The sequence below is a fragment of the Protomyctophum parallelum genome (assembly GCF_964188405.1).
Source record: "Protomyctophum parallelum genome assembly, chromosome: 4".
In the NCBI taxonomy this organism is placed as follows: domain Eukaryota; kingdom Metazoa; phylum Chordata; class Actinopteri; order Myctophiformes; family Myctophidae; genus Protomyctophum; species Protomyctophum parallelum.
Genome location: NC_139700.1, coordinates 27,542,398 through 27,565,623, shown reverse-complemented (window position 1 = coordinate 27,565,623; position 23,226 = coordinate 27,542,398). Strand labels below are relative to the sequence as shown.

The 23,226-nt window shown below is 41.8% G+C and overlaps 1 protein-coding gene and 1 pseudogene across 2 annotated transcripts; one reads left to right on the top strand and one right to left on the bottom strand.

Annotated features, from left to right (window-relative positions):
• The first annotated feature begins 1,946 nt into the window (after positions 1–1,946).
• Positions 1,947–15,918, top strand: LOC310856911 (protein AMN1 homolog). The gene is made up of 7 exons (XM_083762445.1): positions 1,947–2,007; positions 4,095–4,227; positions 6,724–6,850; positions 7,694–7,908; positions 13,942–13,995; positions 14,551–14,662; positions 15,217–15,918. The coding sequence occupies exons 1-7, from the start codon at positions 1,982–1,984 to the stop codon at positions 15,291–15,293; spliced, it is 744 nt and encodes a 247-aa protein (XP_083618571.1). The 5' UTR covers positions 1,947–1,981; the 3' UTR covers positions 15,294–15,918.
• Positions 15,919–19,206: 3,288 nt separating this feature from the next.
• On the bottom strand, positions 19,207–21,757 carry LOC310857132 (pre-mRNA-splicing factor ATP-dependent RNA helicase DHX16-like; annotated as a pseudogene). Its single transcript has 2 exons — positions 20,683–21,757; positions 19,207–20,638 (listed from the first exon to the last, which is right to left on the bottom strand). The product of its transcript is annotated as a pre-mRNA-splicing factor ATP-dependent RNA helicase DHX16-like (transcript).
• Positions 21,758–23,226: the final 1,469 nt, after the last annotated feature.

The window sequence follows — 23,226 nt, the reverse complement described above, 5'->3', positions numbered from 1 at the left end:
GTGGTTACTTTGCGCCAAAAACCGTGACAGCTGTCCCGCCATTTGATGTTTATGCAAGAAAACAGCAAATCTGTGCCTGGTTTGCTGGGACCAAATGACCACAAATGACCATATTTCTTACGTCATCATTAAGAGCTAGTCATACATATACACACCACGTACTCTGGTCCCAGCAGATCAGGCACAATTTGCTATTTTATTTTTACTGATTATGTATATAGTATACGTATGACTAGCCCTAAATGATGACGTAAGAAATATGGTCATTTGTGGTCATTTGGTCCCAGCAAAACAGGCACAGATTTGATGTTTTTCTGCATAAACATCGAATGGCGGGACAGCTGTCACGGCGGAAGAGACCGGGCGAAAACATTACTTGCGCGCTCTGCTTGCGCAAGTAAAGATGGCCTAGGGACACTTTAAGATAGTAGTTTGCACTATGCTGTGTGTGAGTTCATCCTGCTATATAGTGGACATTGTGAGGTTTTATAACTCAAGAATGCTTTCAAAATAGACCACCTGTGGTAACTTGTTGACAGAGGCAATAGAGCCTTAAGGGTCAACTGACACACACACGCAGGTGACACCCACATGTTAGAGATGTATAAGATGGGACAGAAAATCAGTTAGAACGAAGAGTGAGAGACAGCAGAGAGAGACAAGGGGGAATAATTAATCAATAATTAGCAGACTTGTCAACCTGACTGTAGAAAGTAACAGTACAGTAAAGAACCTGGGGGTAATATTGATTCTGAATTGAATTTTAATTCACACATTAATCATGTTACCAAGATTGCCTTTTTTCACCTTAGAAATATTGCACGAATCAGAGCCTATTTGTCCTTGGACGATGCAAAAACGCTAATCCACGCCTTTGTTTTTTCTCGGCTTGACTACTGCAATGCACTCTTTTCAGGACTGCCTAAGAAAACGACTGACAGATTACAACTTGTCCAGAATGCAGCAGCTAGAGTTTTAACTAGAACTAAGATGAGAGAACATATTACTCCAGTTTTGGCATCACTGCACTGGCTTCCGGTTGTTTTTAGGATTGATTTTAAAATTCTGTTACTTGTCTATAAAGCTCTCAATGGTCTCGCACCTCCGTACCTCCGTGACTGCCTAACTAGATATGTCCCTAACCGCCCCCTCAGGTCCTCCAATGCTGGCCTACTTGAAGTGCCTAAAAGAATGTGCACAAAAAATATGGTGAGGCAGCTTTTTGCTTCTACGGCCCAACTGCCTGGAATAAACTTCCATTCGAGCTCAGACACGCACCCTCTGTAGACATTTTTAAATCTCAACTCAAGACTCACCTCTTCACCCTTGCTTTTAGTTGAGTTTTACTATGCACGTTCCTACCCTGCCCTGACTGATTTGCTGCATGTGGTGATTTAATTTGTTTTTATTTATTTTATGTTCTTATATTCAATTTTGTTCTCTGCCATTGTTCTATCATTTTATCTACTTGTGTTTTATTGTATTTTATTTTTGTGTCCTGCCCTGTGAAGCACTTTGAGCTGCATTTATGTATGAAAGGTGCTATACAAATAAAGTTTATTATTATCATTATTATTATTATTATTACTAGGCGCTCTACCTGGGACGAAGGCCTCAATATGCTGTAACCATGGAACGAATGCTTGTAACCTGTAACTGATTGCTGACCAATAAATGGAAAGAAGGAAATGTGCCTGCTTGGATCTCCTATTCATTTCAACAGCAACTTCAACAAAGGAATTAGGTAAATTAATCCACAGAGCCCTGTCAGAAAATACACATCATTACACAGGAGGAGGCTCAGGAAAAAAAGAAAGAAAGAAAGAAAGAAAGTAAATCTACTGGTAGGTCTAGGCTACAATCCACAATATAAGTAGAGGAAGAAAAAACAAACCAAATACAGTAGGTGGCGGTATGCACCTGGTGATCCGCCAATAAACCGAGAGAAGAAGAAGAACCAAACCAAAACAATCCCACCAGAATGACGTTGAAATCTCTTTTGGATATGTGAGTGTTGAAATTCTAACATTTAGGTTGATGTGATATTGTAAACAATATTCTATATTATCGTGATCATATTCAATATTTTAACAATATAGTTCCCAGGGACAATAATGAATGAAGACTAGCTAGTGTTGAATCTCAGCATAGCTTTTTTTATAGCCCAATACCGATAGCAGTGGTGGGAAAAGTACACATTTTTGAGTGGTGCCTACAACTTTCAACTTTGTGTGTCTGTCCCTGGCTGGCTGGGTCTGTCCGAGCACGGAAATAGCGTTTGGTTGGTTTTCACCACCACTGTTGCGCAGCCTAACACACACACACACACACACACACACACACACACACTGTATATATGATGATTTCGGGTGTGACATTACAGTACAGTAGCCTACAGTAGAGGGACCCCCTGGGGACCCCCACACGGTAACTGTCATTTCTCAACCATTTCTGACGTGGGGCGGCTCGTCGGAACCGGGGAGCACGTCGGGGAGCACCGGGGGCACCCTGAGCACGTTCCTGTGGGTCTGGAACTTCCGGGGACGCCCACACGGAGTTGCACCACTCCCTTCACATGGGTGTGATTTTTGAGTGGTGCAACCACTCCTATAGACAGCTTTGTGTGTCTACTCTACTCTATCCCTGGCTGGCTGGTTTTCACCACCAAATGTCACTGTTGTACAGGGCGCAGGCTAACACATACACAAATTAACTGTATATATGATGATTTCATGTGTGACAGTACATGAGTACAGTACAGTAGAGGGACCCCCTGGCTCACCGGAACCAGGCCGGCACCTTGGGCGAGTTCCTGTGGGTGAAACTTCCGGGGATGCCCCGGGGACCCCCACACGGAGTTGAACTACTCACTTCACACGGGTGTGATTTTTTACTAAGTAAATACTCTAAAGCTGCGTTCAGACCTGATTCTAAAAAGTATGCCAAAAGTATTGGCATACAAATTTACAATAATTTAAAGTACCAAAAGTAAAAGTAGTACAACTACTCACATATGGAAATTGAATATCCTAGTTTTCAAAAGTATAAATGCGTTGCATCAAAAGTAAACACATTGTGAGCTTGAAGATCAGCTATTTGCAAATGGCCGAAATGTATATAGAGTTGAAGTGGTTTGTAATGTTTTGTAATAATAATATAAATCTACAAAGTAACTAGTAACGCAAGTGTTATGTGTAGTGGGGTGTGTAGATGTGTAAATGTAGACATGACATCATGTTGTAGTTCGGTGGTCATTTCACCACCGAAAATCCAGACTATGGATACTTTCCACCACCGGTAGAAAAGTGATGTGAGCAAGCAGTCATCTGAATTTTGCCTCTCACACTCTCCCAACATCATGTTTTATATTTTAATTATTCTGCCTCACACATTCCCAACATCATGTTTTATATTAAGCCTTGCATCATGTCTTATCACTCCATGTCTATAATAATATACCTTTGTTTTCCCATGTTGTCATGTTCACCCGTAGGCCTTATCTCAGTCCAAGGGATTTTGGTAGTGCCTGTTTCTCACACATGTTCTGGTACTGTACATCAGAAACAGTTTGCACACTTCTTCAGGTAGTATTGGGGAAAGTACAATATATGGAGCCGTGAATTAGATTGACATGTATGATATTGTAACCATAGCATCATTGTACTCAGTTCTGTACTCTGACATACTTACTTATACATCACTGAGATGTTCTTCACTGTATTATCATGATTCCCTGTGTACGTAATCATTTGCTTGCCTCCAGGTTCTCTGTTTTGGCATCCTCACTTCACACTACACATCGTGATATGTTGTGAGCTTGTAGATCTGCTATTTTCAAAATAGTTTTATGTAGGCCTATTTGAAACCTGTGAAACGGGAAATTCTGCATAATGGGTACTTTTACTTTTGTTATACATTTTGAAGCCAATTCTTTTGTACTTTTACTCAAGTAAAGTTTGAATTCTGGACTATTACTTGTATCAGAGTATTTCTATATTGCAGTATTGTTTATTGAGTACTTTGTCCATCACTCATTTCACTGTCACTGAATGAGATGTGCAGAATAGGACAGCAGCTTCCATTGTGTGTTGCAGCTGTGCAGACTGTTTGGCTATCTATGCAGACAACTACCTCAGTGACATCAGGACCTTACCTGTGGGCTTGAAGGACAAACTGCTGCATAGAATGATTTTCAGAGGGACAGTCACTGACATGAACATCGGTCAGGTAGGATCTACGTATAAGTAAAACTACACTACAATAGGCAAGGGATCTTTAAATAAAACACGGTTAAGTTTGCTAAGTGCTTGTCAACACATGAGGGAGAAAATATGTCAGTCAGGGATCCTGTCATATTTTTATGAGCTGTCTTTGTTTCAATAGTTTCAGGTGGAAATATAAGGAGATCATCACATATACTGTATATACCAAAGTTCACCAGAGTCAACATATTACTACCACCAGTCACGGCTAGGGATGGAGCTCGATAACCGATACCCGATAACGAGCTTATTGAGTACCCGTTTTATCAATAAGCTTTGGGCTTATCAAGCCAGTTATTTAAACAATCAAGAAATAAATGTAATCATCCATGTTTGCACAAACATGTTGGTCTAAAAGTGTATTGATACCTGCCAACGAGCGCTTTTAAAGTGACGGTACACATATTATACATCAGTTTCTTCAATAATATTTTCCAAAAGTAAAAAGGTCAATTGCCTTCCGTCTGTTAGAAAAGTACTGTATTTGAAGGCCTTAGTAAAAGATACTCGTTATGTTCAGAATTCATTTTTGTCATCTCCTGTATTTCCGCAAAATAATAATAAATGCTCGATAGTTGACTTGATAAGAACCCGACTCGATGAGCCTGATCGATAGGATGCTCGTTATAAATAATAATTAACGAGATCCATCCCTAGTCACAGCAAGTCTCAAGTCATGATTAGACCATCATCATCATGACCACTTAACCACTATAAAAAAAAACACATTTCCAGATCCACATGCAGTTCATATTAGATAATTTGGCCACGGACGCCGCATCTGAAAATGTTTTGTGCCAGGGACCTTCAGAAGAGTCTCTTTCAAAAATGTGTCCGTGTAGCCCAGAAGCTTATAGCACACTGCATGTATATCTACTTTTGTTTTTACAGGCATCGTATAAGATAGATATGTTCACTCCTTGCTCCTCACTCCGTCGCTTGGGGCATAACAGGAAGAATACAGGAAAGAACAATTGGCCTGTGGTTGGGGTACATGATGGTTACACACCACGGCTCGTCGGTAGCTCGTACATACATTCATAATAATAATAATAATAATATTTATTTGTATAGCACCTTTCATACAGAGTTCAAAGTACTTCACAGACAGGACATAAATCAAGTACTTTACAGTTGGGTCACAAGTTAACATAGCATACACAATACAATATACAGAATATGTTTAAAATCATGGACATAAAATAAAATAGGAATAAAAGTATAGCACATAAGGGTAAATAAGGGTAAAGGTCAAATACTGTACTGTACATGTGTGCTAGTTGTGCAATTTAGGTGCAAAATAGCACCTCAGCTACTGTGAAATCTCAACCAAGGAAACGTAGAATAAACTTTAGGTTTAGTTGGAAAGGAAGCATCACAGCTGGAAAAGAATAATTGCATTGTATCTATCTGATCACAACATACAGGTCCATTTGTGTACATCTATACTCTATAGTAGAGCTGAAATGTATTAATGAGCAGGTTTTCTGTGCGCTGTTACGCTGTACCTACCCTAAGTAAGTTTTTCACAACTTCACAAGATAGGCTAGGGTCTGGGGACCCCTCCAGGTCCTTGAGCGGTTTCCAGGGCATCTACAGCTAAATTATTCATAGTTCAGATTCAGATCCAAAATGGATCCTTAAAGGTCTGTAAAACTTATGGACACTTAGGATCTATTAAAAACCTCTTAAGCCCCAATCCCCCGGGGGCAGTGGCAGTGTCCACCTCATGAACAGCTCTCAGCGGGTAAATGCGGCGCCAATATTTTTGATTTTCCCTCCTGGACCCCCCTGGGGTTTAAGAGGTTTTAAAAGGTTCCATTTATATAGTCTTATGGGGGTCCTTGGCCTAATGCATACCGGGGATCCTTGGGGAATCCTTAATAGACTGAAAACCACTGCCCTAAGCAGCCACCAGTAGGGACATGACATCATATTATATAATCAGACAAGATAAATATTCTAATAGACAATAACAATACTCAGACGGCCATGGTCTCAAGTACAAAATAAGTTAAAAAGTCTGTTCATGAACAGGGCTGAAGCAAAAATGAGCGTGCGCTCTCATACAGGATGAAAGTACTCTTGTTCTCCTCCTTGCTAGGGAATCGTTTTGGTATACACAGGAAGAAATTCCTTGAAGATTTGAACATGTGACCTCTCTAAAATATACAGAAGCGATGCCGTTTTGAGTATTGAGCATACAGGGCATAGAGCGTTTCAAATCAGTACAATGACTGCTTATAGGCTTCCTTGGGTTTTTTTGTTTTGTTATCAAAAGTTTTTTATTTAAGACAATAAATCACAATAAGACACATTTGCTTCCTTGGGTTTTAAATCATTTTAGCAGACATTGTATTGAACTGTACTTTCCTGTGCTTTTTTCTGCAAACTGTAAAAACTGCAAAACTGCAAATAAAGTATTCAATCAAACAATCAATAATTCTTATCTTGTTCTCAGCTGTTGCATCTGGGGATACAGCAGCTGGATCTACGTGGCTGTCAAGTGTCAGATCTTGCCCTACGACAGATCAGCTGCCCACAACTCAAGATGATATTGCTGGCTGGTCGGAGAATCACTTCAGAAGGTAGCAAACACACATCAAAAGGGGAAACTTCTCTTTGTAGAAGGACTGCAGGACTGTCTGATGCTTATTATGACTGATATATACTTGGTTGTGCATCATGACGCACACCAAAAAATAGATCTTGATTTTTTTTCTATCTTCGATGGTGTACAGTGGCCACCGCCCAGTGATATGTGAACCGATTGATCAAGTAATTTGAAAGTCCTAGTAGAATGAAGCAAGTGGCGTGCCGAAGAACAGTGATTAGTACTAGTCACCTCATATTGCTCTGATTTATTTTAAGTATATCTGATACTAAGTTCAACTGAGAGGGGGGAGGGAGGAGTGGAGGGACATGCAGCAAACGGTCAAGCCAGCAGTAGTCTTGTGTGGCCAGACTGTTGCCTCCCACATTTTTTAAATAGTCGTTTGCTACACGAGACTAGGTCAGCAGGGAATCAAACCGGGGCTGGGACTGGTTATCAGGCATTAGAGCCCAAACCACTTAGCTATCGGGTTGCCAATTTCCATTTGAACCTTACTGACTTATCTGACTTAATTTCCCTGACTTTTTCCTCCCTTCTTTACTCAAACTCTTTTCTTCAAACGGCAAACTTTACTTGACTTCTATGGAAAATGCTTAAACTGTTGCTCTGTACTGACAAAGAGCTGCACATTTGTCTTGTGACTACATTCTATTCTGTCAAGGTTGTGCAGTAAAGACTCCCCTGACCATCCGAGTCTATTTTATATCCTGTCTTCCACACTTTGCTTAGAGCAGTTGCATCTCATGCATTCTCACCCATAAGGGGAGGGGGAGAGCAGTTTCAGTTATAGTACTCTTTCTCTACTCCCTGTTGGTAGGAGTGATGTCCTTGGCCTCATCCTGCCCCTGCCTGCAAGTAGTGGATCTGGGAGAATGTGACCAAGTAACAAATGAGGGAGTAGCAGCTCTGGCCCACAGCTGCAGAGATCTGGAAGTAGTTTCTCTCAGGAGCTGCTCTACTGTAGGAGACACAGCTCTGCTGGCACTTGCAGACAACTGCAGGCTCCACACAGCCCACCTCTCTGGAACACAGGTACCCCTAATGCCTCCCAAAGACACATTCAAGACTTTTAACAGTCTTCTGCTTTGTTTTGTTTTGACCACTGGAAGTCATACACAGCATCACAATGACCCTGAAGAAGGCAACCTGCTGGCCGAAACGTTGGTTTAATAAAGTTTCTAGCATCGTGACTGTAGTCACAGCTGCGGTAGCACAGCTGCGGTAGCACAGCTGCGGTCAACACCTCCCCACTACTGGTGTGCGCTCCTACCTTTTTGTTTGTTCCAATACAGCTGAGCTGAGCATACATAATCATAACAACTTAGTGGGAATTTTCTGATATTTTGAAAAGCATTTTAAAATAGTCAAAATAGGGCGCCGCCGCACAAGATAGGGCCCTGGATTATTATAAAATACATGTACACATTCAGTATATGCAACAAAATTCTTGGAAAGTCATAACAAAATTACATGGACTAAATAATCATAAGATGTCAACTACCTTTGTCCCCCAGGTTGTTGAAGGTGGTGTTTCCATGTTTTATTAATAATTGCATTGAAAAGAAATAACTATGCAAAATGGCCTAAAATAGGGTATGAATGGACTTTTTGTATTGTTTGAATTCTACAAATAAGATCAGGTCAAGTTTGAATACATTCAATTATATGAATGCATTCGAGGAGAGATGAAGAAACAAAGTAAACATCAGTAGCAGACATGTAAGCTGTCCTTGAGAAAAGAACAGAACACACTGTTCAGACAATGAGATCAAGGTTTTGGGGAATGGAACACTGCGTTAAACCGCTACCACCCCTTATCAACTGAAGATTACAGCGTCCTCTCAATGTATCTACATGTAGCAGGTGGTCCTCTGTTACACCGTGTTTGACCTCCTGATTCATGCCTTGTCTTCAAAGCTTAGTGAATGAGTTAGATTTGAAAGCAATTCACCAGAGTGGATGGTCAACATAGGGTTCGACTACTTATTCCAGCACATTGTCCCTTGGTTTACAATTAAGAATTTAGACATTCACTCAGCAGACACTTAAAATCCATAGCGAGGTGCAAGGTCAAAGTAAGCAGAGTAATGTAAGTATAAGCATGAACCCTCAATAAATAACAACATAAATAGTCACATGAGTAGAGTGCAGGATGTTTGGACAAAATTTGTATGAGTAATATCAAAAATGTTTAGCTAAAATCTGCCTCTGTGGCGCTATAATAGGACAATGTGAAAAGGGTGGCATGTCTTCCTCGTCCTAGTGGGAATGTTTCACAGAAATTAAATGCTGCAATTATGATTTTAGGCATTTTGTTCAAAACAAGCCACTCCTGCAAATCTTATATACCAATCTTAGCCAATCAGGGTGGATTATGAAAAATCTGACAGACAGGTGTTGAACACATGACTATGGAGTGTGTGTGCGCAAAGTTTCACGTTGATCGGTCCAGTTATAGGTAAAAATGCGGATCGGCCTTTTATTGAGTCCACTATAAGCCCCAGGGGCGTAACTAGCGTGACGCAGACAACGCAATTTGGGGCACACGGCACCATCAGTAAAATAAAATCATAAATGCATGCAGAGATGCAAACTCAGTTGAGTTGACCAAAGTTTGGCGGAGCCCAGTGGTGGCTGCTGTTAGTGCTAGCACACACGTGCCCCGCTCCCCCAACAGCTCTGATGGAGTGTAGGCTAATGATGTGGAGGACGTCAGAAGCTGGTTCAGTGCTCTCCATCGCTAAATTGGGCTGTTAGATACATGACGCATAGGAAGCAGTTAGAGCTGCATGCGTTCAGCGTCGCCCTGGTGCGCTATGAGCTTGTAGGTCTGCTATTTTGAAAAATCGTGAAAATATTTACTTTAGAAGATTTCTTTTTAATTTTGAGGTCAGGCCTAAATGGGTTAAGGGGTGGTGGGGGAACTAGACCTGGCTTTATACCAATTTCAGGATGTGGAATTCAATGACTAGCAGGAACCATAAGGCCATGAGTCTGATAGACATATGAACTGTTCATCCCGGAAGGGTCCTGGTCTCTGTCTGCTTTGCTTTGAAAAACACTTGCTATCTGACCCGAGAGCACATTCACAATGTTACACCCTCTGACCCCAAGTCACTATTGGCAAACATTCACTTTTATACAGACCAATACATGTCATAACCTTTGCTCAGGTTCTGCTGTTACAGCAGGTCAAAGATTGTGGTGACGAGATAGTAGATCGGGTGCGAGATAAGTGTATTCCTGTAATTTACTTCCTATAATTTAACACAATTGAAAGCAGTCTCAGTTAAACCCAGACAGTGTCTCGGCCGCCCGTTAGCGCTGTGCTTCCTTTTTTTAGCAGAGCTTTAGATACATTATACATCGTAACATTTTTGTAAAACAGTACGGAAGGGAAGGGGCTTAATGTGTTCATGCATTCTGTCATACACGTATACAAGTCTATATTTAGAATAAGCTCTTTGATCCTGATTGTTCAAATAAGACATCATTCAAAATAAGACAAAGGGTGGGGTCTTGACATACTTAAGTTAATCCTTTAACTTTAAGAAGTTAAAGAATAAACTCAAGTCTGATAAAGATGTACCGATGCATGTTCACAGTTCATGTATACTTTACATTACTTAGACCATTCTTCTAACATTTTATCAATTTTTAACAAAATAGCCAATTTTACATTGAGGTGCCCAGATGTCCCTAGTGCCCACCACATCCCGTTACCGTTTAATCAATGCTTACATGAATGCATATGGCATTGATATGGCTTGTTAATAGAGAACCATTGTTGAGGCTTTTTCAGATCTAATACTAGAAAACGATGAGAAATAAACTAAACTAGAACTGCACTCTGTCGAGTGCATACTTGCTTGTTGCACACTAGTAGGCCATAAATGGCCAACTAGTGCGCAAGCAGAGCGCGCAAGTCCTTTCGACCGCTGTAAACTGTCAAATCTCAGTATCTCTGTGAAGGAACGTTTGAAATTTGCTACCTACCTACTTTATGCATATAAACACCTAGTATTATTAAGTATGATTCAAGTTTCTATCTATATAAGTTTGGGTGAAGAGCTAGTCATACATATACACACCACGTACTCTGGTCCCAGCAGATCAGGCACAACTTGCTATTTTATTTTTACTGATTATGTATATAGTATACGTATGACTAGCTCTAAATGATGACGTAAGAGATACCACAGATTTATACCGCTAATCAACTTACAACTACACACTTTATACAGTATAGAGTATAGAGTATATATGTATACGTATATAGTATATGCCTATATACTATATATATACTATATATATTTCTTACGTCATCATTTAGAGCTAGTCATACGTATACTATATACATAATCAGTAAAAATAAAATAGCAAATTGTGCCTGATCTGCTGGGACCAGAGTACGTGGTGTGTATATGTATGACTAGCTCTTAATGATGACGTAAGAAATATGGTCATTTGTGGTCGTTTGGTCCCAGCAAAGCAGGCATATACTATATAGGCAATGGCATATACTATATATAGTATATATATAGTATATAGGCATATACTATATACATATATATACTATATAGAGTGTGTAGTTGTAAGTTGATTAGCGGTATACTGTGGTTACTTTGCGTCAAAAACCGTGACAGCTGTCCCGCCATTTGATGTTTATGCAAGAAAACAGCAAATCTGTGCCTGGTTTGCTGGGACCAAATGACCACAAATGACCATATTTCTTACGTCATCATTAAGAGCTAGTCATACATATACACACCACGTACTCTGGTCCCAGCAGATCAGGCACAATTTGCTATTTTATTTTTACTGATTATGTATATAGTATACGTATGACTAGCTCTAAATGATGACGTAAGAAATATGGTAATTTGTGGTCATTTGGTCCCAGCAAAACGGGCACAGATTTGATGTTTTTCTGCATAAACATCGAATGGCGGGACAGCTGTCACGGCGTAAGAGACCGGGCGAAAACATTACTTGCGCGCTCTGCTTGCGCAAGTAATAACATGAAAAGAATCAGCCCTATGGTTGCACCACTCAAAAACATAGACACGGACATCATTATATTGTGCTCAGAAAATATCCCGGGGGAGGGGGAGGTGCTAGGAGGAGAGAGAGAGAGAAAATGAAAATCCTTCTTATGAACAGTGTTGCCTAGCACTAAAGACGGCCTTCGTTGAGGTAGAACAATAATGCCCTTAGTTTAGGAACTACAGCAAGAGGCCTAACAATGGTCGATCTCTGTACTGTAGGTTGTGGCCTCCTGGTGGTGCTATAATAGGCCAATGTGAAAAGGGTGCCATTTCTTCTTACGCCTTGGATGGCAATTGGATGATTTGAGGCATTTTGTTCCAAAAATGTGTTTTGCAAAAATCCACCTGTTGGTGGCGCTATAACAGGCCAATGTGAAAAGGGTGGGATATATTCCTCAGCTTATTAGGAAAGTCTGTGAAAGATTTCATGTAAATTGTATGAGTTCATGATTTGAGGCTTTTTGTTCAAAATCCTGCAAACTTTGAAAGCCAATGATTTGCGGGATTTTTGGACAGAATCTGGAGGAGTAATTATCAAAAATGTGTTTTTCAAAAGTCGGCCTCCTGGTGGTGCTATAACAGGCTCTATAACAGGGGGGGGGGGGGGGGGGGGGGTGTGTTGGCGTTGGCGTTGGCTGATGAATGAATATCAACATCCTAATACAGGGGGGTCTAATTATGACAGGCAAACTTTGTTTGAAATAGACACTCATTGATTGATTGATTTATTAACAGTTTGCAGAATTACAGTACATTTCAAGCACAAACTCAATACAAAGACTGTTAACTGTGAGTGGATGACCTGAGTACCACAGACGAAAAACAGTCTAAGTCCAAATTTCATTCTGACCCCTCCACGAAAAGGCCTCGTTGTCCTGAACCCGTATCTATCATTTATACATTATGGATCAATAGTGTGGACTGTTTTTCGTCTGTGGCATTCATAAGCATTACACTTCTTTACAAGAGGGTCCACCATGTTCAATTCATCAAAACATTTAGAGACGTACAAATAGACACTTCCATATAGTCAAAGAACAGAACAGGAATTCATCATAAAGGAAGCAAAAAGGGAAAAGAGACATATACAGTGAGGGGAAAAGGGGGGGGCGGTGGGGGGGATTCAGATTTTTACGGGGGCCAGTTTCGAATTGCAGCCGTCCGTAGGTGCCCTTTGAGAGCGGTTTTGAAGGAGTCAAGGGATTCACATGTCTTAATGACTGTTGGTAGGGCGAAAATAATTGAGTCCCTTGTTTGTGCCGCATCTGGGTTGTACTGTACATGGTTTGTTGCAATGCCTCAAAATTCAAATCAACACAGCATGTGATTTCCGTAACATTATTCACAAACATTCCCAGTAGGCAGAGGAAGAAGTGCCACTTAAAAAAAATCAAATCAGCCCCATGGTGGCGATAGTTATAGGTTTTCACCTATAACTACCGGTATCTATGTACAACTTTGTATGCACACTTCTAAACATTATGTATGGCATACACTGAACCTTTTATATTACTCCAACATATTGTCTCCAAACATCACAAATGCTATTATCCTGGACTGGTGTTAGCATTATGTTATGCTTTAGCTATTGAAAAATAGCAGATCTACAAGCTCATAGTGCGCCACCGCCCACCGAGTGGTGAGCTACGAGCTTGTAGATCTGCTATTTTTGAAAAATCGAAGAACGACTGACATAGAAAACTGTCAGGATGTAGAAGACATTTTTAGAATCTGATCTCAGGTCAAAATGGGTTAATTACCTCAGGCCCAGGGTGTTTCACCGTGGCTTGAACTCTGATCCCTGAGAGTAAAGCAATGTGACTGACTGTACTGTAGTCACTGTAATGTGTACACTGTACAATGACTTCACTGCTCATCAGTGACACCTGCTGGTTGAAAAATACAGTGGAGAAGTTACTAGTGATAATTTTGTCATGCTTATTATTATGGGATATATGGTTGATGATAGAACCACACCACCAGCACATAATTACTGGACTCTTCTTCTTGTTTGTAGATTACAGACAAGGGCATCACTGGACTTGTTGGGCGTTGCTCCAATACTTTGCATGTAAGTATACTAGAGACTTAAATATACCATTAAGTGAACTGTGTTTGACTGTTTAGAGACCTTTTAACCACTGTCTTAAAAGCTATATACAGTACTTCTCATTGTTCGCCCCAGAATAGAGACACTAGGATTGTGGTGAAGTCCTGATTTATATCTCCTACAATACAACAGTGTTCTCGCAAAAAATAGCCGATCTACAAGCCCACAACTCTGCGCATAGCAATGTCTTGTGTGCTTGTAGATTGTAGCTATTTTACATGTCTTGTTATTTTACATTAACTTTTCACCTAATGACCTGCCCAAAACGGGGACACCAGATTAAGGCCTCATTCACACTCACGCTTTTCCAATGGGCAGTCATGTGGTTTGACCAAACACTTGTGTTTGATTGCCCCCTCCCCCCATCAAACACAAGTGTTTGGTCAAACCACGTATGTGACTTCCATTGGAAAAGGATTGAGAAAATGCTTGAAATCCTTGAAACACGGACGAAACAGCATGTTCGTTGTGTGTGAATGAGGCCCAAGACAACATTGTGATTGGATGTAATTGTAGGAACTACAGGTGGCTAGATGTCCTAACTTGACTGATGAGACTGTGAGAAGTGTTTTCACAAACTGCCCCCACCTCAGGAGATTTGTCTTTAATGACTGTCCTCAAATCACAGGTAAGCTTGACAACATCTTTAACCCTAGAACACTAAACACGGGTGATCTTCTCCCGGACGATTATATTTTTGTAATTTTCATAATGTTGCTGATGTCTGAGGTGGGTGGGTCTACCCCTTAGAGTATATACTCTACCCGTTTTTAGTGATGGTGTAAAAAATAATGTTTAGTGTTCAAGGGTTAACAGTATGGTTTCTAACTGAAACGCTGTAAACAGTTACAAAACATTACAAGCTACAGTGTATATTGTTAGGCAGTATGACAGTAGAGCTGCAACTATCGTTCATTTCCTTAGCTTTTATTGATTCTATTGATGAAGTGTGTATTTCTTATGTGCCTATATATTATTTTTTAAATGGTAACAAATTTACGCATATATATATTTTTTTTCATAATGAACTAAATTGATATGTCTGATTACCCTATTAGGCCCTGAAATAAACGGAATTGCACAAAAATAGATAAAATAACCTATATAGTAAATGTGATGCGTTGCGTTGTGAGTCACACTGTTATCGCTATGAAACTAAGACCATTTTGTTGCACCTCACAGAGCAGTGTTGGCCATCCTCCATGCAAAACTTTGTTGGCCAAGGCAAGGTTCGAGATGTAACATGGACCATATACTGAAAGTGCTTATGAGAAGAATGGCAGTTCACCAACTTGGGCCATTGTACTGAACAGTGTTCCGAGGGCAAATAAATGTGACTTTTAAACATTTAACAGATTAACAGCAGTAGCTAATCTCTTGAGTTGTTGTTGGTACTATTTTCAAATGTTGCTGCCAATCTGACTGAAAACTATCAGATCTATTCTCCTGCCTTCCCCCACTTAAGTCTCAACTCCGCAAATAAGTCCTTCTGTAAACCAAACGGAAATTACAAACAAGGTGTAGCCACAGACTCTGTAGCATTTGAAGATTTTGTAAGAGTTGTTTGCGAAGACTATAGCCGTTATCTACAGTATTGATACATGGTCTTCATGTCTTGATGTTCCTTTTCATCCCTCCACCTCCCCCTTTCAAGAGGCTGTTCTTAAGTGTGTGTTTATAGTGCCTTTAATGCACTGTAAATTAAACACTCTTGTAGTTAATATTTTGTAATAGAACAAATGTTGTATTATTTGTAAAATCTTCTGCTAATTTAAAAAGATGATTTTGGTGCATGCCATTAGACAGTTTGAAGCATAAATCTCACTCTAATGGAGCATGACTAGCCCCTGGTGTCTTGTTAATAAACTGCAATGTGATAACTTTTATACGTCTCATTTGTCTGTTAAAGGGTGGATGAGGTATCCACCCTTTAAGCATCTGAACAATCAACATACATTTAGTATTAATTGGCCAATATATAATTTGAAAAAATAACAAATAACATAAATAAAATTAACGCAGTTATTGCGACTGCAGGTCGCATTTACTATGAAAATGTGCATTTCCCGTCAGTTGGTTGGTTGGTCCGTCACCCCTCATTGGTCATTATTAGTTTATCATTATTTGGCTTTATTATCAGCTTAATGATATTTGGATTGTTGATGTACAGTATGTACTACATGACCTTGTGGAACCCAAAATAACTGGTTATTGATGTTATCTTATTTTGTGATGTTTATGTTGTATGAAAATCACAAAGGCCAGTTACTAAGAAGTCAAATTCAGAAGTGCCACAGAAAGTGGAAGTGAAAATCGCAAAAGGCCGGAAACGGAAGGGTTTTTTTGTGGAAAAGGGAAGTTTCTCAAATCAAAACTGACTAGAAGTGTGAGCTTTCCAGTAAGTAGCTAGTATATAATATATATATATGTATATTGTTGACAAGCATTTTGCATGGAGAGAGAATAATATCCAAGCCAGACAGTTCTTCTTTGCCAAGTAGTATTAAGAAGATACAGATACTGTTTATCACTCAGCAATTAGGTTTATCACAGGTCGAAAGCTACAGCACTCACCATTGCACCCTCTATGATAGAGTAGGTTGGTCTTCCCTCTCTGAGAGGAGAACCAGGCTGGCACCAGTTTATTTTTAAAGCTATTGATGGGAAGCTACCACCCTGCATCACGTTGCTGTTAAACTGGAAAAGAAATACTCGTCAGTCGTCAGACCCGTTCAAGTGAATGGCTTACACTAGAGGTCCCATTTGTGAAGTCTGAACTGGGAAAATCTGCTTTCTGCTTCGATGCCCCTACTACATGGAACACTCTACAGCAAACACTGAAAATTGGTACCCCAATATCATATAGTCAATTTAATAACCTGCTTCTGAACCTCCCTACCTCAATATGTAACTGTTTTTCACTTATGTTTTGTTTCACTGTCTGTAAATGATGTCTCTATGCCTTATGTGAAGATTTGATTTGTGTTTTATATCTGTCTTAAATTGTTTTATATATGTGATCCTCAATGCTCTTTTCGAGAATAAAGGTTTCAATCAATCAATCAAAGAAGCAAAATTAACGCACTTTGTATGCACTTTTAGTGAACACATGCATGCCAGTTTCCATAAAAACAAGTAACCACTGAAATTGATCAAGCTTGCAATGTTGTGGTTTTGTGTCATTCTGTAAAAGTGAAGCAAAAGCGCCACTTGTTGGTGAAAAACAGAACTGTCCAAACAATACTCCTGTATCACCAAATAATATTGTTGTGGCTCTATTGTTGGTTCCAAACATTTCCACATTGCCAACAAGCCCACTGGTGCACCCAGAGACTTTGGATGTACGCAGATATAAGAAACAGATTGTCCACAGGTTCAATGTTATTTTTGGTTGCATTTACTTTCCTTTCGAAGTGCAGTGATACATTACAATACAAACAGGCATGATCTCTGTATTGTGCTGTCTTTCACTCTGTCTATCTGTTGAAAACAGTTTGTCCACCAGGTGCATGCCGCTCCCCAATCACCCAGGCCTACTTATACCCTCTGGCAAGCAATTAGGCCTGGGAAGGCGTTCCCCTGTATAACCCATCAAACTAAAGCCCAATAATGCCAAATAGCTACAACAATTGTGATAATAACAATAATAAGTAGATATACATAAACAGTGAGGATGGCTTCTACACTCCCCCTAATTGTGTACAGTATGGACACAATTACAAAAAAAACATTTCAAAGAAGCCAAACACAAAAAACATTATTCAAGGTATGTGGTATATGTGTGTATTTAAGCTTGACTGAATCTTCCTTTTTGTTGAAACTGCAAAAAAAAGAAAGGGAAAGATGGAGAAAAGAAAGGTCAAAGCTCTCAGTGGTCTGGAGAAGTCTTGATGTAGCCCTCAAGCCACCACAGGAAGCAAAGCAGGTCGTAGTCCATTTCCTTTGTCACATCATCATCCTCTTTCTCCTTCTGCTCTCGCTTCTCCTGGGAAGGCATTTTGTTCCTTTTCTTTCGGTTCCTATGCCATCTTCTTTTCTTCTTCAGAGGCGGCTCTTTCTTGCCACCTTGTTGGTCATGGTCAGATGTATTTGTAGTTTCCTTTATGGTGCCATTTGTCTTTCCACCACTGGCTTTCTGTAATGGGGAAGGACGCCTTTCTCCACAGAGTGGCTTTCTCACCTCTCTTCTCAGCCTCCTCACGACAGCTGATTCAGCCAAACTGCTGATCATGGCACCCTGCTTGCAGTTTTCTTCTCCGTCAGACATCTGTCCATAGACCTCTTCCGCTTCAGATATGACGCTGAAAGATGAGGAGCCGCCCGTCTCCACAGCCATCTCATTCTCACCATCCTCCCTGTCCTCTTCTGCAGGGTCCGTCAGCTGTTTCTGTCGGATCTCTTTCAGCTGCAGAATATTCTCCAGAGCCTGAGGGGTCGTCGGCTCGGAGACACTCGCCTCCTCTCCTCCCTGCCATGTCCCTCTGCCATCCTCTCCTGGGGGTGTCTCTTCTTCCACCACAACATATGTGGCCAAACTGATGTCTCTGTGCACCTTCTCCATCTCTCGTGCCACCCACTTTTGCACGATATGTTCAATTTCCTTTCGACTGAGCTCTGGAGGATCTTCCCACCAGTCTTCTACAGGTTGTAGCCATAGAGGTTGTAGCGCACCATCGCTTCCTGCTCTTGTGACATCCGAGTCTGACATTGCAATTCCCTTTTTACCACACGTAAAGTGCAGTGCAGTGTGAACTTCCAAGAAAGTGCAGCAGCGCAAATGCAAATGCCCAAATAAATAAAAGCAGTCCAAAACAGGTGTGTCACTAGTAAAAGTCCGGCAGTGACAAAAACAAGAATAACGGACGGCAGTGCAGCAAATGGCCAGCAAACAAATCACCAATAAAAGTGAAGCAATGGAAAAACACAAAAATAAAATAACTCCAATAGTTATTGCCGTTTTCCTATACAGCTTCTGTGTCCACTACATACCAGGCTACAAAAATTGATGAGTCTTTGTTGCTGTTGCGTCCACTTGTGTTCCAATACCTTTTCCTTGTTGTCCCAGAATGTACAACATCTAAATCCAATAGGACAGGTTCTCCAGAGCCTGAGGGGTCGTCGGTTCTCAGCCTCCTCACGACAGCTGTTTTTTCTTTTTTTTAAGTAGCTGGAAATGTTTATTGTCATAGAAAAACACATTTTTGACATTTGCTTGTGAGTTAGTCCATTTACCATTCTTACAATGCCTTGCTTTCACATCCATAAGCTTAAACAATGGGCTTTAACAAGCCCCTCTGGTGGGTGTTCACTTCGAAAAACAAAGCAGTAGTAGTCTCATGTTTTCTACTGAGGCGTAAAAACCAACCCAGCAAGTCCTGTTTCTGCGGCTGCAAGGCATGGCTGTGTTGATGCAGGGAGTTCAAATGTAAGGACATAAGCATTCCCTTTTTGCAGCTGAACTCACACAACGATAATAGCGTATGCACAATTCCACGTGAGGTTTTGATCAACTGTAATTTTTCTGGACCGATCACTCAGTTCTGTGTTGGCAAACAGAGCCGTCACCAGTGCGGGTGGGATTGTGTCACTTGTTGCCATGCTCAGCCAGTTCCTCTTTTGTCTTGCCTTGTTTGCGTGGCATCTTCTTGCTGCTGCTGTCCTCCATCTCTTTGTTCTTGTAGTAGTGAGGAGCCACTTCAAGAAGCCAGCCACTCTCTATCTCAATCACCTGTCTCATGAACTCTTTAGTGGTGAAGACCAGCTCATGGTAGATGAGCCAGCGTGGCTGCTCCTCAAACAGGGAGCTGTTGGGGTGGACATAGACCGTCTGTTGATGCTTCACCGTCTTATAGCCGCCCTTACTCAACCGTGCAGTGTGGTAGAAATACCCCGCTGTTACTGCCTTGCGGATGGGAGTGATGTCGCTCTGGGAGCTGATGACCTCCACTTCTATACGGTCCATCAAACCCTCCAGCTGCTCCCTTACATTCCGCGCCCTCTTCATGGAGCGGAACTGGATGAAGTTCTCGTAACACCACTGGGTGGAGTAGCCGCTCTCCATCCACTGAGTGTAGACGTTAAGCAGCACCATATGGTCCCCTCCTGGCACCACAAAGTTCATCCTGGCATTATCGGCATGTACCACCTTGTCTTTAGGTCGGTAGAAGATGGAGTTGTTCACTGACAACATTGCTGCTATGGTCAACACCTCCTCTGAACACTTATACTGTTCAGAGGCTAGGATCATTTTGCTCAGCATTGGATCCACTGGCAGCTCAGCCATCCTGCGACCCATCTTAGTAAGTTCTCCCATGTGGTTTAGAGCTCCCAGAGCATACAGCTGTTCCAGAGCCAATACCAGGGTCTCGTGAGGGGGCGGGTCAATAAAGTCAAAATAACTCAGGTCATTGATACCCAGACTTTTGAGCAGAAGGACTACATTTCCCAGGTTGGTCCTCTGGATCTCAGGCACTGTGGTCTCCTCCATCTCGTGCTTGAAGGCCCAGGCCATGTACAGCCTGAAACATTTCCCAGCAGCCACTCTGCCAGCACGGCCTGCTCTCTGGTTGGCCGACGCCTGTGAGCACGGCGTGACAATTAGTGACTCTCCAGAGGGAGAGAGAGAGAGATAGACAGAGAGAAATAGACAGAAATAGACATCTGGTGCAAGTCCTGTCTGTAGGGGAAAACGGGTAGGCTGCGTCGTATACCTCCTGAAGGGACTGCTTCTTTCGCTGTGCCTCAGACACGGACGGTTCCTCCTGCTCCTTCTCTGACAGGGTACCCTTCATGGTGATGGCACTGCTGACAAAGTTGATCATCTCATCCTCCTCAAGGATCAACTGGTACTTCTCTCGCTCCTCCTGCATGCCTTGCTCCCGCTCCTTCTTGGCCCCGAAGCTCAAGGAGGCCGTCTTCAGCCTCTCCTCCTCCCAGCGACCTTGCTCTCCTCCCAGCTCCATGGGCATGTCATCGAACTCCAGGTCCCTCTGTGGCACCTCCTTGCTTCTCTTCTCTTCTGACATGTAGTATCGGTTCTTTCTCTCATCTTTCTCGTGGGCTCCGGCCTTCTTGTAGTCTTTGGCCAGGTCGCGGAGGTTGCGCTTGTATTCCAGTTCTTTCTTTTCCATTTCTGTCAGCTCCAGTAGAAAACAGGTACTCGTCGTATTTGATCTCGGCCTCAAGGTCCTCCAGCTTCTCTGCCTCTCTCTTCTGCAGGTACTCCCAGCGGGATCGCTTCCTCAGCTCTGGCAACATTTTCCTTTGGTTATCTTCAGCCAACTGCAGTCTCTTCTGAGCCTCTTCATAAGCCTTCTTGTCTGTCCTTTCCGCTATGTTCCGTGTCTTGTCTTTGTCCTTCAGTTTCACTCGCTCAGCAAAAGCATCCCTCTCCTCTAGGTCTTGTATTCGCTCTCTGTCCTCCTTCTCCCACTCCTCCTCTTCTTCTTCTTTCTTGTTGGGCTCCTGCTCATCTTTTTGTGGGTTCATCTTCACTTGATGACTCGCTCTTCTTTTTCTGCCTGATGTGCTTCCACTTGTTTCCTTTGTCCTTGCTTTTCTTTTTCCCTTTCTCCTTCTCTTTCACTGCCTCTCCATCCCTTTCGCTGTCCTCCAGTAAGGTGTACGTCTGATTCTTCCTGTCCATCTCTATGGCATGTCGTTCTACCGCTCTCGCCGGCTTCTCAACAACTGGCAAAATACAGATGATTACAGTCCCCTTCATAGGCTACACGCTACAGTATGACTCTACCATAATATAATATAATATAACAAACTTGTCTTACCAACTCTGTATAGCCTACCTCAACACATAACTTGCTCATGCAGTCTTATATGCAAAGTCTTATGCAAAGGTAAAATGTAATTTAAATGTTGACAGATGCTAGGTTCAGTTGTTGACCTGGTAAGTTTGTACAGTTTCAATATATTATTTTTTTATATTACTAGAGCGGTGCCCGTTGGAGCCTCTACAGTGGTGCCCGTTGGGCGCTGGCCTACTTGGAACGATGCAAGTTGGAAATGCATGGCCCATGCACCCAGATACTGTATTATGTGTCCCTTTTATGCCCATATATGGAGTTCTTTGTCAGGCATGGAGTCTATCAGACGTCAGAATGATGTCAGTACAGGCCAGCTCCATAAATCGACACTGGGCAGGGGCCCCGTCCAGAGCCCGGGCAGAGGCCTTCTTGGGGTTCTGGACAACTGTGGGTCCGACAAATATGGAGTGTTGGGATGTCAGAACAGGCCAGCATATGGAGTTCTGTGTCAGGCATGCCCAAATATGGAGTGGTGTGATGTCAGAACAGGCCAGCTCCATATATGGACAATGGGCAGGGGCCAGGTCCAGAGCCCGTGGGCAGAGGCCTTCTTGGGGCGGTTCTGTCTGACCGACTCGACACCAGGCACTGCACCCCCTGTCGTGGGGTGGAACGAGTGTGTCGAATTTAGACCACCCATCTATTTACAGTATATTTGCTGTAACTTTAAACATGGATTAAATTTAATCTGTATTCATTTCAAATTGCAATCACAGATTAAAAGAGGAAAAAAAGAAAAGAAAAAAAGGAATCATTTCAGAAATTATTTGGTTTTATCAATTTATTTGGATTGATCATTATATTATGTATGCACTAAATCATGGGTTCCCAAAGTGGGGTCTGGGGACCCCTAGGGGTTATTGGGGGAGTTCCAGGGGGTTCCCAGCTAAATGATAGGAACCAAATGGACCCTTATGGGTCTGTAACTAGAGTGTACAAATGAAACCAAATGGACCCTAACACTCTGAGTTTACAATATATATACTCTTTGATTTTACAATATAAATGAGATGGAGAATGAGATAGTCCCAGAGTTAGAAATGCCATTAACTATAGGGGACCGTAGCCTAATTCAGGTCAAACCGGGGGGGCCTTGAAATGAAAACGGTTGAAAATCACTGCTAGAGCCGTAAAAAATCTTCGCTTATGGGGGTCCTCCTTGGCATATATTTTCAAATGGGGGTCCTTGACATGAAACAGTTTGGGAACCACTGCACTAAATTACCTTGTGTGACCCAAACCAAAACAAAACAAACTGGTCAGGCTCCTACTTGGCCTCACCCCCCGAACCCACCTCACCCCTGCCCACTTTGACAGGCTGGGATGGCTTAGGGTTGACGACAGAGTACAGCATCTTGCAATGGGTCTGGTC